The 17,070-nt window shown below is 33.6% G+C and overlaps 2 protein-coding genes across 2 annotated transcripts; both read left to right on the top strand.

Annotated features, from left to right (window-relative positions):
• Positions 1–678: 678 nt before the first annotated feature.
• PHYBLDRAFT_169728 (hypothetical protein) lies at positions 679–2,819 on the top strand (the record flags this gene model as incomplete). Its single annotated transcript, XM_018436147.1, has 6 exons — positions 679–734; positions 941–999; positions 1,319–1,342; positions 2,410–2,477; positions 2,569–2,705; positions 2,777–2,819. 6 exons carry the CDS (start codon positions 679–681, stop codon positions 2,817–2,819), a joined length of 387 nt encoding a protein of 128 aa, XP_018290643.1.
• A 2,124-nt stretch (positions 2,820–4,943) lies between these two features.
• On the top strand, positions 4,944–7,179 carry PHYBLDRAFT_113748 (hypothetical protein; the record flags this gene model as incomplete). Its single annotated transcript, XM_018428351.1, has 3 exons — positions 4,944–5,335; positions 5,456–5,868; positions 5,951–7,179. 3 exons carry the CDS (start codon positions 4,944–4,946, stop codon positions 7,177–7,179), a joined length of 2,034 nt encoding a protein of 677 aa, XP_018290642.1.
• Positions 7,180–17,070: the final 9,891 nt, after the last annotated feature.

Here is a 17,070-nt window from a genome sequence, read left to right as displayed (position 1 = left end):
TCTTTCTTTCTTTGTTTACCTTTTCATTCTACCAAACCAGCCCCCCTTTCTTTCTTTTTGTATTTTATTTAAATAATCTTAGTTATCTATCTCTATGTATATACAGGCCCAATATTTCAATGTTTTCTAATTAAAATTATATTAAATTAAAAAATCAAAATCAAAATCAAAATCAATTGTATCTCTAATTCTACCAACAGCATTTAGGGTGTAATATTTAGAAATCTATTTTTTTTTTAAAAAAAAATTGTGTTATTTATTGTGTGTTTGTTTATAAATATATACATATTGTGGAATGGAAAGATCTTTGAAATTTTGTATAATTCCAGAAATTCTCAATCTACAAAAGAAAAGAAGAGTTGCAATACATTTGTAGTCATGGAGAAATAGCTTAAATTAGGCACAATAATATAAATACATATTATAGCAAGAAAACGGTAGCTTGACAAATAAATCAAAATTTAAAAGTATAAAAAGGTTTGTTAGTATCTTTTTTCTTTTTTTTTTGAAATAAATTTTGAGAGCGTTTTCAGTTAAAACTTTTAAATCCCTGTCAAATTTTTCGTAAAATAAAAGAAATTGAGCTGTTGAAGGCACCACTTTAAACTAGAATTTTAAATTTGACACAAAAGTTGAGATAAAAGTGACTGTTGGAGATGGTCTTAGTAACTAAATAAAATGATCCATGAAATTAAATTCAGAATTTTGTTGAGTGAATTCACAATGGCTCCCACGTACATTTGACCAGATCAATCAAAGAATTCTACAATACACACAGAGAGAGATAAAAAAGAAGTTGTTGTGTTCTTTAGAATAGATAGAATAGACTTATTCCCATGTAATTTTGCGTCTGTTTTTTATTTTTGTATAAAATTGTACAAACACTGAGAGTATTATGTCTTGTATTATTAACATATTTTGGGGATCAATTTATCTTTAGTGCCTTATTTTCATTTTCATTCTTGGAATTAGTTCTTCTTTTGTGTGATAGTTTCACAGGTATTTCGATGTTAGATATTTATATATAGCCATATTATAAAAACAAAAGTCAAAATTAGAAAGAGTATATATACTTGTGCTTGTGCTTGTGCTTGTGCTTGTGTACCGTATATTGTGTATTATATTGAAAAAAAAAGGAAACACTTTATTTGGGTATTGACTGTAATGAATTTGTGTTTATAATAATTATTCAAATATTCAAGAAAATCAAATGCCTATTTCTAACAAGTAAAAGAAAAAACAACATTATCTTTCGTTTTGATTATTTCATAATATCTTATACAAGACTAACAACCTATTTACACATACTTATACATAGTGAGAGACGGAGACGGGGGAATAGGTAAATTGGATACCTACAAACACGCTACTTTTTTTTCTAATGTTCTTCTTCTTCTGATATATGCTACAAGTAATCGAATGAGATAAATACCTATACATATTTCATAGCGTAAGGGATAATTAGTAATATAATTTACTAGTAAGAATATGTAGATTTGACATGCGTAGAGTGAACTTCTTCTAAAGGAAAAACAAAATGGGGCGGAATAATATCTTTGGAGAAAAGAGGGGAAGAAGAAGAAGAAGCTGAATAATATGAATAAGCTAAACGGATGAATAGATGAATTTATTAAACAGGATGAATAATACGATGAACCCAACGCAGATTCCAAAACAATACTAATCTAAACTTGACATTTAGTTTTTGCGGGTTGGAAATTCTTTCTGGTTGCTGTTTATAGGACTATTGATAGCGACTTATCCCTCACCCCTCACCCTTCACCCTTCACCCTTTTATCCTGATTTCTTTTCTAGTGTAGTTGTAAAGTACTATATAGATTATCAAGAGGAATTGGATCTTTCTTGTTTCTTGTTTCAATATCCACAATATCTTTAATGCACTATGATGTATACTATACTATCTATAAAGATCTTGTTTCATTTTATTGTATATATTGAGACGATTTGTAATTTCAAATAGGCAAAGAGTGATATAGTATTTAGATCTAATTAAAAGGGAATAAAGGGCAAAATCACAAACAACACTGTCATCTTAATTACTCCATAAACTTTCTGAATACAGAAACCGTGCTCATCTTATTGGCTTTTCCGAATATATACATATCATACTAAATTTCACACCAAAACACAGCACCACATACACACACATATATATAATTGTCAAGTGGAGTGATTGAACAAAATATAGAATTAGACGGGGTATCTTCTTTTCAAACAAAACCCGAGTATTGACTACAATTGCTGTAACAGTCCTTTTTTGAATAGTAAACCCAGAATTTGAATGTGTAAAGGGCAGCAGTAATAATAAAATATTTGGTAAGAAAAAAAAGTTTAAACGAAAAGCCATAGTAATCAGAAATAACTATGGTAATGTACAGTATTGTATAGTACAATATTTGAAGGCATTGAAAATAATTAAGGATAATAGTGAAATTGTTAAGATCCATGTGGCATCGGTTTGTATTATTTTTTTTTTTGTTCAAAAAGAAAAAAAAAAGGATGTTTTTTTTTGGGTGTGTGTGCGTAGTAATTTCTGTGGGAAAAAAGAAAGCCTGGATAATGGGTTACCTTGAGCATGTTTTTATCCAGATACAGCAAATTGGCGGGGTATCTTCCACTGCCAATGGTCGTACATTGCCACACGAAAATGTGAATAATCACGAGAAACTACACAAGACACTCGAGTAAGACAAATTCAGCCAAATTAAGAATATATATATATATCTCTGTGTGTGTGTGTGCATTGACATTATAGAACGTCAGGTAATTTGGGTGGTGATGTTGTTGAGACACCATAGTCTTTCTATATGTCTCTTTATTCTCTTAAACACACAAGAATTACCACCCCATTTCAATAGACTACAAATGTATCTAGCTATTATTTGACAGACCCACTTTATTTCTATCACTAAGTGGCGTGACTTGTAAACCGCAGCTCATATAATTCTCCTTATTCTAAGTTGCTGGTCAACTTCTTTAAAGTAAAAGACATCATTTGTATTCTTGGTTTGAAATGATAATGCATAATGATAATTCGGTTTACATAAAAATCATCAATTGAAATGTAAATAAACAGAATAAAATAAAATGTATTTCAAACCTTGATCTTGACAAGATAGAAAACGACATTTGAATGCATGTCATAATATATGTATACAATACCTTTTCTTTAAACTACTTTACACAAAAATTAGCTTCGTGGGAAAAGGGTGAGGGGAGGAATAGATCGGGTACAATAGTTAGCTATTTGGTTAGCCATAGTCAAGTATAGTCAGTCCAGTGGCACTACATACATTATTATTATTATTATTTTCACGCACAGACACCCTTAACAGAGACTAAGATACCAAAATGGCAATACAGAGAGAGGCTTTTGCTTTCTTTAATTCTTTCTTTTTCATTCCCACAACTTGGATAACATTCGTAGAATTCCTTGCATAGTAGTCAATACATACACAGAGAGAGAGAGAGAGAAAGTGTATCTATGCGTCTATTTCTTCTTTTCTTTCCCTTCTTTAATCGACGCAACCCAGTAGATTCTCTCAATGAAACTACGGAAAAAGAAGGTCCCCAATAATTGAACAAAGTATAAAGTATATTATTATTATTATTATGTTTTTTTCTGTATATTGTCTTTAGTAATCAATACTAAGCAGATTCTAGTATTCCTTTGAAGGGCTAGTGGTATCTTTCTTCTCTTAGTGGACAAGGGTACCTAAAATTTAACAGACGCACATTTTTTATTATTTTTAAGAAAAATCATGAAAAATACTATAAAAAAATCACAGAATTATATATTTTCCGTAAAATAATAAAAATCTTAATCATAATCATAGTAATTAATGTTGAGAGTTTGGTAATCATCAATTCATTTCAATTCAATACCAACCACCCGTCTATCTATCTATCTATCTATCTATCTACCTCAGATTCTATTGATGGGTGCACATGTCTCTCCACATTATTACCATGTTCATATATTTTAGATACCTACCCCGTTTATTATTACAACAATAATTTACCCATCTTTACTAGGCAACAATACGTATATATAATACTACCAGCAATTCAAATAAAATTATAATAAAAATTACATGTTGGTTTGATTAAATGGAGAACATTAAAGAAGAAATATAAAGAATCGTTAATATCCGGATGAAGATGGGTGTTCATTCCGACTCACTAGACCTAAAATAATATAATAAAAGAAGAAGAAGAAAAAAATCCCCAAAATGCGTGTAATTCAAGTAAGAATTAATGGGTAAAGATAACACGGATAAGGTGGCTAGAAAAAGGTTGTAAAGGGAAAACCACGCTCAAGCCATGGTAGTGAGGAAGGAACGGGTGTTTGCCTCCTGTCTCTAATGATCTGGCTGTCTCTCTGTCTTTCTTTATCTTAATAATAATATTTATATGTATAATATTTATGGAGAGTCAAAAGAAGGAAAGCCAAAAAAATGTTTATTGAGAAATTCACATGCAACAAAATTTGTCGGTTTTTTTTTATTTATTTTTATTACGATAATTATTTCACTGACTGGCTGGCTTGTACTGTATAGTCTGACTGTCTGCATGTTCTGTCTACCACCTGCGGGGTGGAAAGATGGAAGATCGTTTCCAAATTAAAATTAGTTTGTATCACTCTGTCCAACTCCAAAATAAAAAACCATATTCGTATAAATTGGAGCACACATATATAAACCACCAATTACGAAAATCAAATCTGCACAAACCGTCTTCTTTATCCTTTCCCTTTCTACTAATCACTCTTCCTCTTTAAATCCCACCCCTTCCATTCACTCGACGTCTTTTACGACTCAACAACCAACCAATCTAAACACTTTCTTTTCTTAACTTTATTCAATCTACACACTTTTTTTATATATATTTTTAATTCTATAAAAAAAAACATTTATAATATCATGAAGTCTTACTCTTTCGAAATTGGTCCTGAACAACCTAATGGTGGACGCATTAGACGCAGTACTAACGCTGTCGATGGACTTATCCGAGGCCCCGACAAGAATGTCCATACCCTTTACGACGTACTCCAGTATGCAGTCAAAAAATATGGCGATGCCGATGCATTTGGCTACCGCAAACTCGAAGCAGTGGTCGAAGAAGAAAAACAGGTTACCAAGTTTATCGACGGTGTCGAAACCAAGGAAACCAAGATCTGGAAGTACTTCCAATACTCCGGATACTACTACATGTCCTACAAGGAAGCCTCTCGCAAAGCCCACGATATCGGTGCTGGTCTCTACTATCTTGGCATGAGAGAAAAATCCAAAATTGAGATCTTTGCTCCCACAAGGTAAAATAATATATATATATATACGGGTGGATATGTGAATTCTTATGTAGAATACAAAGCAATTCTTCTCCAAATGACACTTTACTAATACTAAAAAAAAATTATCCTTCTTTCTTTTAGTCTCAATTGGATCGTTGCTTCCCATAGTGCTTTTACCCAAAACATGTCTATCGTTACTGCCTACGACACCCTGGGTGAAGAGGGCTTGTTGCACTCTATGAACGAAACCGAAGTCGAGGCCATCTACACCTCGACCGAACTCTTGGGTACTGTTGCCAAGGTTGCCGTCAAGTGCCCTACACTCAAGATCATTATGTACAGCGGCGAGGCTACTCCTGAAGCCATCGAGAAAGCCAAGGTCGGCAACGTCGAGCAAGTTCTTTCGATGGACGAAATTGCTGCCTATGGTCGTGCAAACCCTAGAGAAGCTCGTGAACCTGAACCCGAAGATATCTGCTGTATCATGTACACTTCCGGAAGTACTGGTAACCCAAAGGGTGTCATTCTGTCTCACAAGAACATTGCCTCTGCTGGTGAGAATTTTGCTTTTTCTTTTTTTTCCCAGTGTGTAAAAAACTAGTTAGCTGACCAGCATATTCTCATTTTTTTCTTTAGTTGGCTCTACACACGAGCAATTGCATAGTTATGTCTCTCCTCGCGATAGTATGATGGCCTACCTTCCTCTTGCCCACGTATTCGAGTTTGTTACCGAGCACGCCTGTATCTTCTGGGGTGTCACTCTTGGTTACGGCTCTCCTCGAACTCTGACCGACGCCTCTGTCCGCAACTGCAAGGGCGACATCAAGGAATTCCGTCCCACTCTCATGACCGGTGTTCCGGCTGTCTGGGAATCGATTCGCAAAGGTGTGCTTGCCAAGATCAACGAGTCATCGCCCAATGTCCAAAAGGTGTTCTACAAGGCATTTGCTGCCAAAGCCTGGTTGCAGGAGCACCACTACCCCACATACCTCCTCGACACTGCCGTCTTCAACAAGATCAAGGATCAGGTCGGTGGTCGCCTCAGAGTCGCCATCTCTGGCGGTGCGCCCATGTCTATTGAGACCCAGCGATTCCTGTCGGTCACCGTGTGCCCTGTCTTGGCCGGCTACGGTATGACCGAGAGCTGCAGTATGACTACCCTGATGGTCCCTGAGCTCTATAGCGTTGGCAATGTCGGTGGTCCTCAACCCTGCGCCGAAATCAAGCTTGTCGATGTGCCTGATGCTGGATACCTTTCGAGCAACTCCCCTAAGCCCCAGGGTGAGGTCTGGATGCGTGGCCCTAGTGTGACAAAGGGTTACTGGAAGCGTGAGGATGCAACCCGAGAGGCATTTAGTGACGACGGATGGTTGATGACTGGTGATATTGGAGAGTGGAACGAGGATGGCAGTCTGAGTGTGATCGATCGCAAGAAGAATCTGGTCAAGCTCAGTAACGGCGAGTACATTGCTCTCGAGAAGATGGAGTCGATCTACAAGAGTTGTCTCTATATTGGAAACATTTGTGTCTGTGCTGATTCTTTGCTTCCTCGTGCCATTGCGCTGGTCGTACCACTCGAGCCTGCGATCCGTAAGATGGCCAGACAAAAGGGCGTGGAAACCAATGACTGGGAGGAATTGTGTACAAACGAAGTCGTCAAGAAGGCCGTCCTGTCTGCACTGAATGCCCAGGCCAAGAGCGGAGGTCTCAAGGGTGCCGAGTTGCTGTTTGACATTCACATTGTCAGCGATGAGTGGACTATCGAATCTGGTCTGTTGACTGCCGCACAGAAGCTGAAGAGACAGGATATTGGCAAGAGATATAAGGCTGAGATTGATGAAGTCAATTCCAAGCAGATCAAGTAAAAATCCGACACTCAAACAATCCCTCAACACCAGCCAAACAAAAAACAAATACCCTAACTAACGAACATCCCTCAAGAAGAAACAAATGAAAAAAGATAGTTGGATAGCCAATCTTTTACATTCATCTCCCTTTTGTTTAACTTATTCTTCCTTTATTTTTATTTTTATTTATTTTTTCTCTTTGCAAACTCATTTCTTATTTATTCTTTCTTCTTCATTATAATCCACCCCATTTTAGCTTAAAGACCAACAAAATTGTACAATTTTTCTTGACTTGACTTATATTACACATAAGAAGCAACAGAAGTTAACTTGGAAAGTAACCAATTCATTCATTCATTGTTATTTTATTTCTGTCATTAAAGCTATAAAATAAAATAAAATAAAATAAAGTAAAGTAAAATTCTTTCATAAAAAACCCAAAGAAAAGACCTTAATTTTTTATTTATTTTTTTGGATATTGTTACAAATAATCTAAATTGTGTGGTACAATAAAGAAGACAAAAGAACACAGAAGCTACCCATAGACACAAACACAGGCACAGGCACAGGCACAACAAATCACAAGCACAAGCACAACAGTATAAGTAATGATAACAATCGCAATACGCCTTTCTTTTGTTCGTCTTCTTCTATATAAAGTATCAGTCTTGTTTGTTCAGGTCCCTAATATTAGTGGAAATATTGCTGTGTAACAATGTGAAGAAGAAGAAGAAGAAGAAAAAGGTTTGAGCTTCTTCACACCTTACATATTTTTTTGGATTGTTGTGTTACTTTGAGGAGCTTCTTTAGTAAAATCGTATATTTTGTTCGGGAGTTTTTTTTAATGGATGTAAACTATTAGCACGATAAAAGGCAGACAAGCCTAGACTGTTGTATTTTATCAAACGAATAGAGAAGTGTGATAGGAAAAAAAAATAATGAAATTAAATAAAGTAGTGTCCCGAATCAATCTAAAAATCGAGTTCCTTTTGGGACACACTGCTGTATATGTATATATATATATATTGTGGTGCGATCGAATAGCACCTGATATCAAACGGAAGTAATAGAAAAGACAGCTTGAATATAAACTGATTAATTACTAGTAACTTCAAGTGTACAGTGAATCTGCCCAAAATTATACAGTACAAGATTATTTATACGCTTGTATGTATGTGTGTTTCAATATTATTCTTGTGATATTCATATCTTTGTGCTCCACTCTTTATATATATGTATAAAGTTCAGTAGAATACATGCCTACATATCTTGACTCTGAAAGCTAACTAGCTAGTGAGTTTTATGTCATATGCTGAGCTCATCATAATCATTATCCTTTTTTATTGTTAATTTGATTTTGGTTTCAAAACCCTTTGCTCATCTTTCTGATCGGTTAACTCTGTATAACACTTTTATATCTGTCGTAAATTACAGGCTGAAATTGCTATCTGCTAAAAAAAAATATGTATCCCTTTTAGTTAATCACAACTAAACAAATTAACTCTTATAAAGTTAAAGAAATATATAAATATAGTAAATATATGTATGTATTATTTTTATTATATACATATTAAATATACTACTACTACGGTTGCTGTTGCTATGGTTATTGTTGCTATGGCTACTGTTTTTACGGTTTCTACAGTTACTGCTATTGGTATCATCATTATCATTACATTTATTATTGATTGAAGAATACTACATGATCTTGTATTAGGGAGTTGCCTATACTTTACTTTTAACTTGAGTGAGAGAATAGCATCAAAGAGAGTGTCCGTAGGATTAATTAATACATATGATTAATGGTCAATGCTTATTTCTTTTTCTTTTGGATAATTGCAATTCCTATCACCACTAATGTTATTGATAATAAAGAGAAAAATAAAACTTGTTTATGATTCATATAAATATATCTACTACTATTATTATTTTTTAAAATAAAATAAAATCTATTTTAGCTTTTAATTATCTAAATATACATATACAATAACTATAACTATAACTAGCCATGATGTTGGTATGATTATAATTATATACATAATAATAATTTGGTCTGATCTTTGGGCTTACATTAAAGAGCTATAAATTATTATTTCTTTGTTTATCCAACCTATTACTATTACTAATATTTCCTATACTTAATCAGATAATATATATCTCTCTCTCATATATATATATCAAGCCTTGATATTTTGAATTGTAGTTCAATAAAATCTTAGAAAATCAATTTCTATATTTTATTTATATTTTTATTTATTGTATATAAGTATATGGGTAGGTGATTGGGTGTGTGTGTGTGTGTTTTTGGTATGTGCTTTAACAAGATCGGTAACATCCTGTCCAGAATAATATATATTGCTTTTTGGTTTACAAACATGAGTTATCCATCAAAATGGTGTAGCAAGCTTCACAGTTTCTTTCCTTATTCTTCTTTTTTGTTGTTGTTGCTTCCATTTAATATATAGATATGGTATTTTGTGGGTAATTTGCCGTTATCGTTGCCGTTGTCACTGCAGTTACCGTTGTCATTGTTGTTGTGGTTATTGTGAGTTGTTTTCTGATTTTTGATTTTAAAATAAAAATCCCAAAAAAAAAGAAGATAGGTGGAAGCAAAGGAAGAGGGTTCAGGCTAATTTGTTGTCCGGTCGTAAGATTGTGTTTTTTGTGTTTTTTGTTTTTTTTTTGTTTTTTTTTGTCATGGGTGAGAAATTGAGGGATCGTTTGGTTGATCGGTAATAATGGATCAGTGGGGACAAAAAGGAGTGCGATTCGCAGCTGACACTATACAATCGACTGGTTGGATATGGGAGTCTGGAATGGGCGCTGCATTTGTTTGAGAGACGATCGAGCACAATAGAGCAAGAGTTAAAGAGTAGACGTTGATCTTCATTGAATAATATATATAAATATATAAAATGGCGACCGGAGGAAGTGTATCTGAAGGCCAAAAAATAACAGTGAAAAAAAAAGATAAGAAAGCTGATAGTACAGAGAGTGTGAGAGAGAGATCTGGAGAGAAATTATAATAATAAGAAGAAGAGGAAATCAAAAGAGAGCAAAAAAAAGAGGTACCTTTCTGTCAGTCAGGCCAGTCTCTTTTAAAGCTAATTTCAAAGGCAATGACCCCTTATTTTTATTTATTTATTTATTTATATTTTATTTTTCATTCCTTTCCTCTCCTCTCCTAGAGTATAAATGCCGTGTAGAATCCCCATGCTGTATAGATAATTATATATTTTATAATACCATTAAAATAAGGGTATTAATCAAGCTGTGGTATTAAGACATGGGGCAATGCCTTGTTCCATTCAACTCTTTATTTTTGGAACCTACCTTGAAAGCCTAATTATACCGCTCTTTTACTATATTATATTACATTATATTATATTATATCTATTCATGGTTTATCGTCATATACATACATACATGTATACACATAAATCCAGTATCATTATTATTAATATCTCTCTTAAAAAATGACTATTGTTCTTTTTTTCTCTCTCTTAAACTTTTTCTTAATATTATTATTAATGAATTTGCTGTTACTAATTGTACTTTGCCTAAGCTAAATTCTTCTTGGCCTAGACCACCCCCCAATCCTACTATTAAAATGACCCCTCCCCATGATGACTGACTACCATGCGTATATAACTATATTTAGACATTCAAAGTAGACATGGCTATTATTATTATTATTATATCCATGTGCTTGTATTTGTGCGTGTGTGTCAATCTAATCTAACCGTGCGATTTGCCTTTGCATCTTCTCTCTCTCTCTTTACATTAATAGAAATCTTGTACATTCTGGTTATTAGTCAGATCTTTAAAAGCTTTATTCATATTATTATCACTACTACTGTTACTACTACCATAAGTACCACCATAGTTAATTATATCATACATTGCTTTAATGTGTCATTTAAAGAGAGAGAGAGAAAAAGAGAAAATAGCAGCGAAAGCAACATACGAAACACTAGACACACTAGACACACACACATGTTATAGGGATTAATTATTCTAATGTGCGCAATGGCAGGTTAAAATGAATCCATACATCTTATTTTATTTTTATTTTATTTACCTATTGTTCTTTTGTGACACTAAACTCTAAATGAAGAGAAAATGAACCAACCTCACCATTAAGCATTAAACAGTGCCTTCTTTTTTTTTGAAGATTTATAAAGATCTCTACTTATTATTTTCAACTATATAAATAAATACAGTATATGTATATATACATCATCATTATTATTATTACCCTTCAGATCGTCTTTTTATAAAATATATATATATTACTTGCTCGATTGATCTTTCTCTCTTCTTTATTTTCTTTCATCCATATTCTCCTTATCTATATATTCCTTATAATTTACTTATTTTTAACTATTACTATACATTCATTAATTAATTAACACGCGTGTAATGATCGTATAAACAGGTCTTATGATTTGTCTAGCAACTTAAGTGTAAAACCACAAGGTTAATATTAAGAGAATTAGATAATCTACAAACATAAATTTACTACATTACATTAAATAACACTACACTACATTTAACTGCACTATAGTATACAAGAAATTATACTATTTAATACATGTTCACATTTGCATACACACACACACATATATATACATATATATGTATATATACACATGTACATGTGTGATTGGGTGCATTTAATAGTATCAAACGAGTAAATCCATTTTTATTTATTTATTAAATTTATACACAGAAAAATAGAATATAATATTAACATTCCAGCATCTGCACAAAGCAGTGCTATTCTTCTGTTTGCTTACCTAGTTACCTAGTTATCTGGCTGCATGGTTACTTGGCTTCATGGTTACTGGTTACCTGGTTACCTGGTTGTCTGGTTGCCTGGTTGTCTGGTTGCCTGGTTGCATGGTTGCCTGGTTGCCTGGTTGCCTGGTTGCCTGGCTACCCGGTTATCTGGTTACCCAGTTACCCGGTTACCTGGTTACCTGGTTACATGTTTGTTTGACTAGTATTACTAGTACTATTACTATTACTATTACTATTTTTATTATTTTGTAAATGAAATAAAATAAAATACATTAATTACATCACAGGATACCAATATGGTGTCTTTGTCTGCATGCTTGTGTTTTTTAAAATGATGAGATATGTCAATTCCCTTTATTTATATATATTATTAAATATTTAGGTATAGATAGATAGGAAGATAGTACATTAATTGTAGAAATATCATTTAAATGAGCTCTTATTTTTCAAAAGAAAAAGAAAGAAAGAAAGAGCAAAGAAATCAAAGAGTGAGGACAGAGAAAAAAACCGAGAAAAGTTTACAAAGGAGGTGGCTATTGACTTTGGGAAGGGATGAAATTTGAGTAATTTGTTTTTCTTTATAAATTCATTACTGTAAATTGATCGGTTGAGAATTGCCAACATTTTTTTTTATTATATCTCTGGATATGGGTGTAAGTGTCTTACTGATGTTCATATTTTGAAAGAGAAGAAAGATACTAATATACATAGTCAGTCTTTAATGCTATAGAAGTTGTAAAAAGAGACTCGGTTAATGATAATGATAATAAAAATGGCATACTGACCACCAATGACATTAGATCGTATAACAACTAAATGTAGAAATCTTTTTTATATATGTAATCAAGATTTCATTGAATTAGATAAGGCGAAGTGAGGTAAGATACGGCTGGAATAAGTTGGAATAGCTTAGAATTTGTGAGTGATTGATGTTAACTATTGTTTATCGATAGCAACAAAGAGCCTTTCTTTTGTAATTTTGTAATTTTGGGCATTGGGCATTTTATTTCCGCAAGCACCCAAAATGCTATTCGGTTTTTTTGTCTAAATACACATAGTCCCTTTTTAGAATGGCCTTCATTTTCTTTTTCCTTGTGTGAACCGATGCTTTTATACACAAAGTACATATACGTCATTTACAAATTTTTGTTTTACCTACATAATAGCTGTGTTGAAACATGATTTTTTTAAAATAACAAAGAATGAAGAAAAAAATATTGGTTTGGATATTTTCGATATGTTTATATATATATATATATATATATATGTATGTACGTACTTATGTGATATGTATTTTGGAATGTGTTAAAATGATAAAGAGCAGAATAATTGGAATTTTTTTTTTGGTTGTTAAAGAAAAAAGGAAGAAGACAGTAAACTATTGTGCCTTTATTTTCACTATTGGGATCTAATCGTTTGATCAAAATCAGTAATTATAAATGCAGAATAGATACATACATAGTAGGTATCTCTATAAAGTAGAATGTAAGTAGAAAATCATTAGTAGTAATAAAAATGAACAAGGGAAGAAATCAAGAATAGAATAAAAAGGCAAATAGGGCAAAAAATTGATTTGTATTTTGTCAAATTATAATTATTATCGATATTATGATCATTGTTATTTCTGCACAAACGATCCAATTTAATTGATCTTTCACCCCCACACATCTACCCCTTCTTTACCTATCTCTCTATCTCTCTATAGATCTATAGATTTATTTATCTCCTTTCATTTCTTCCCTTTTTTTTTCTTCTTCTTCTTTTTCTTCTTCCAGCTCCCTTCCCTTGTGCATGGAACAGTTGTACTTTAAAGACTGTCTGAAAATGGAAGCACTTTTTTTTCTTCTCTTTTATATTCTTTTCTTTTCCTTTGCTTTCCTTTGCTTTCTGCTATATTCTGTATAATTCTACGTTAGTTTATACTGCAAAGGTTAAATTACTATTATTTTTTTATCCTATCTAAAGAATTACATCCCAGAGAATATATATTGTGTTTGTAGTTTGTACAGGCAAAATATCATTATTAATCAGTCTAAGCAAATTTTATTCTCTACCGCACACACACTCTTATTTTATTTGCTAGTAAGACAAGTTTATGGTTATTAATTTTCAATATAAATAAATAAATAAAGTATATATATATACATAAAAAATAAACATTGGTACTAGCTATATTTAAAGTCATATATATTACAAAACCAACCTGGCGACGCAATAGAAAGAGAGAAAAGAGAGATTTTGAACTTATAGTCTGATTTATGTAAACCAATTTACATTAGATTTCAAAATAAACCACAGCTTTGACAATCGATGCTAATGGTGGTTCCAGAAAGGTCTTGGCCAAGTATAGTATACAGTCTGTTTCAATAAAAAAAATCCTATTTTCCCTTTACTGATACCACCACACATCATAGTAAGAAAAACAAACAAACCAAGAAAAAAATACATCTACACACACATATATATATATACGGACATACAGATATACAGATATACAGATATACGCATCTGTATGTAGTATATGCTTAATTAAATAAAAAGGCTTGAAAAAAAAAAGAAGTAAAAATGCATTGTTAAAGCATTTGAGTCCATATTCTTGGGCCTCATACCAATATCTCTTTATATTTTTTTAAAAAATCTCAAGGCCATTTTGAAATCCTATCCCTTTCATTTTGAGTGTTAATATGTAGTAATTACATTCTACAACTCAATAGACTCAAAAGTTATAGTGTGAGTGTGAGTGAGAGTGAGAGAGCGAGAGAAATTATCAAACACACACACACATACTCTGTCTATCTGCATTTGTCTCTGACTACCTTACTTTTGCTTTTACTTTTACTCTTTTGTCTTCTTCATATTCATATATTTCTTCATCTTCTTAAAAAAGAAAAGAAAATATATACCCATATACATATACATAAAATAAATATATACGTAAAATACTAAAATGCGACCCAACACTCTGTTTGGTATTTCAGTTTACCTATTGTTAAGCGTTACATGGGTTCAAAGTCAAGACAACGAAAGATCTAAGGATGGCGGAATCACGATTGGCCTGGACAACAGTGTCATTCCAGATTCTTCCGCTGAACACCCAATGGTCATCTCACACCCTGATGATCAACCACTCTGCACCCCCAAGGTTGTTATCGAACCATCGCAGCCTCTCAAGGTACTCGATGGCTACGAATCCTATGTACTGGCCAACGACATCAAGAATCCTCGCAAAATCATCGTTGACCACGCAAACCATATCTTGGTCATTTCTGGGACCCAGAGTGTTTACTCAGTTCGCATGGATGAGTGTGGAAACTCGGACTCAAAGCAGATTCTCAGCAGTGCTCAGGTAGGCGATCAGCCGCTGGGCGGCGGAATTGCCCAGGCAGGGGGTCGGATCTACATAACCACCGCAGACTCGCTCTGGGCATTTGATTATTCTGATGGCCAGCACACTGAACTTGGAAATGGTGTCATGATAATCGATAACATAAACCCCACCGATTCAAAACAACAACAGCAAGGTGAAGGAGAAACTCAGTCAGATATTGCCATTGATCCTTTTGGTAAAGGATACGTTCCACGGTCAGTCAAGAGAGTGACCGAAAGCACAGAGGCTAAGGATGCGATCATCAAGCGGTTTGATTTAAGCGACTTACCTGATCAACCATTGGATTATGAGAATGATGGAGAAGTAATTTGTTTTCTTTAGTAGCTTTATAGTTTTAAAAAAAAGTTATGATTTCTAAAGCAGTGTACATATTATTATTACTTTTTTTTTTAAAAAAAAAAAACAAATAGGTTTTTGCTATTGGTACCAATACCCACGGATATATGGGCTTCGATGCTCAGGCAAGACTTTGGGGAATTGAATTATTGGCAAACATCATTAAGCGACCTGATATGTATGGAGGTAATTTTATACGTATATACGTATATGTTTATTTTATGACAAGTCCAAGGCATGAAGTAACAATAATTCTTTTATTGAATGCTGGGTTCAATAGATTTGTATCAAACAGGATTAGCTACAGATATCAACCTCTATGATTCTCCATCCAAGAATTATGGATTTCCGTATTGCTTTAGCGAGTATGATCTGGAGCCAAACATGCCTGAATCTAAAGGAAAAGGCTCACAATGGGTAAGCAATGTGATGTATATATATATATTACATTTTATTATTATTATTATTATTAAAGGACCAAAAAAAAAGAATGCCTGAATCTCATACTAAATATATATATATATTCTTTTGCAGGGTCTTCCAATTTTTGCAAATGAAACTGGAAGTATAGACGCTTACTGTGAAAACATTAAAAACAATCAAGGTCCTGCAATTCCAATTCCTTCCAATACTCATGCAGCCGGGATATTCTTTTACATGGGCAACTTTTGTTCAGTTGGAACGTCTGACAGTCTGGGTACATCTGTTGGGCTACCCTGTGACTGGACTGATACTCCTTTAGTGGCCTACCACGGCGTGGATGGAAAGGAAGCAGGTCACAGCGTGGTCCATCTTCCTTTGAACGATCTTGGTCACAAACCCGAGTGGGACAAATCTGTCGAGGTTGTTCTGGAGGCTGAAGAACCGTGTGGAACGTCTGATGACAAGGCCTGTATTGGCCCTGTGGGCTTGGCTGTCGACAAGTTTGGACGCCTGTTGGTCTCCAGTGACACGACAGATGAAATATTTATTGTCTACAGAAAGTACAATGAAGATGCAGCAAAGGAACTAACAGATGAAGCCAACAGAAAGGAAGCTTTTGCAGATCAGCATTCCGACGATGAAGATGAAGTCGAAGTCGAAGTCGAAGTCGAGGGCGAAGAAAATAAAAATGGCACGGATACCGAAGTTTCAGATGGAGAGAAACAAGAAGAAGAAGGAGAAAATGGGCAGGAGGAAGAAGAAAAGCCAGTAGTGTCAGGAGAGGAACCAGTTGAGGAAGAGAAACAAGTTGAAGAAGAGGAAGTCGAAGAAAATAAAGAAGCAGATGAGTAGCATGAATAACATGCCCTAGTAACTTTTAAACCATTAGACTTTTGTTCATTTTATTTTTATTAATCTTATTATTCCTTGTTTTATTTGGCTTGGGTTTTTCATTTCGT

Source organism: Phycomyces blakesleeanus (genome assembly GCF_001638985.1).
Source record: "Phycomyces blakesleeanus NRRL 1555(-) unplaced genomic scaffold PHYBLscaffold_13, whole genome shotgun sequence".
Classification (NCBI taxonomy): Eukaryota; Fungi; Mucoromycota; class Mucoromycetes; order Mucorales; family Phycomycetaceae; genus Phycomyces; species Phycomyces blakesleeanus.
This window is presented reverse-complemented; position numbering and strand designations above follow the sequence as displayed.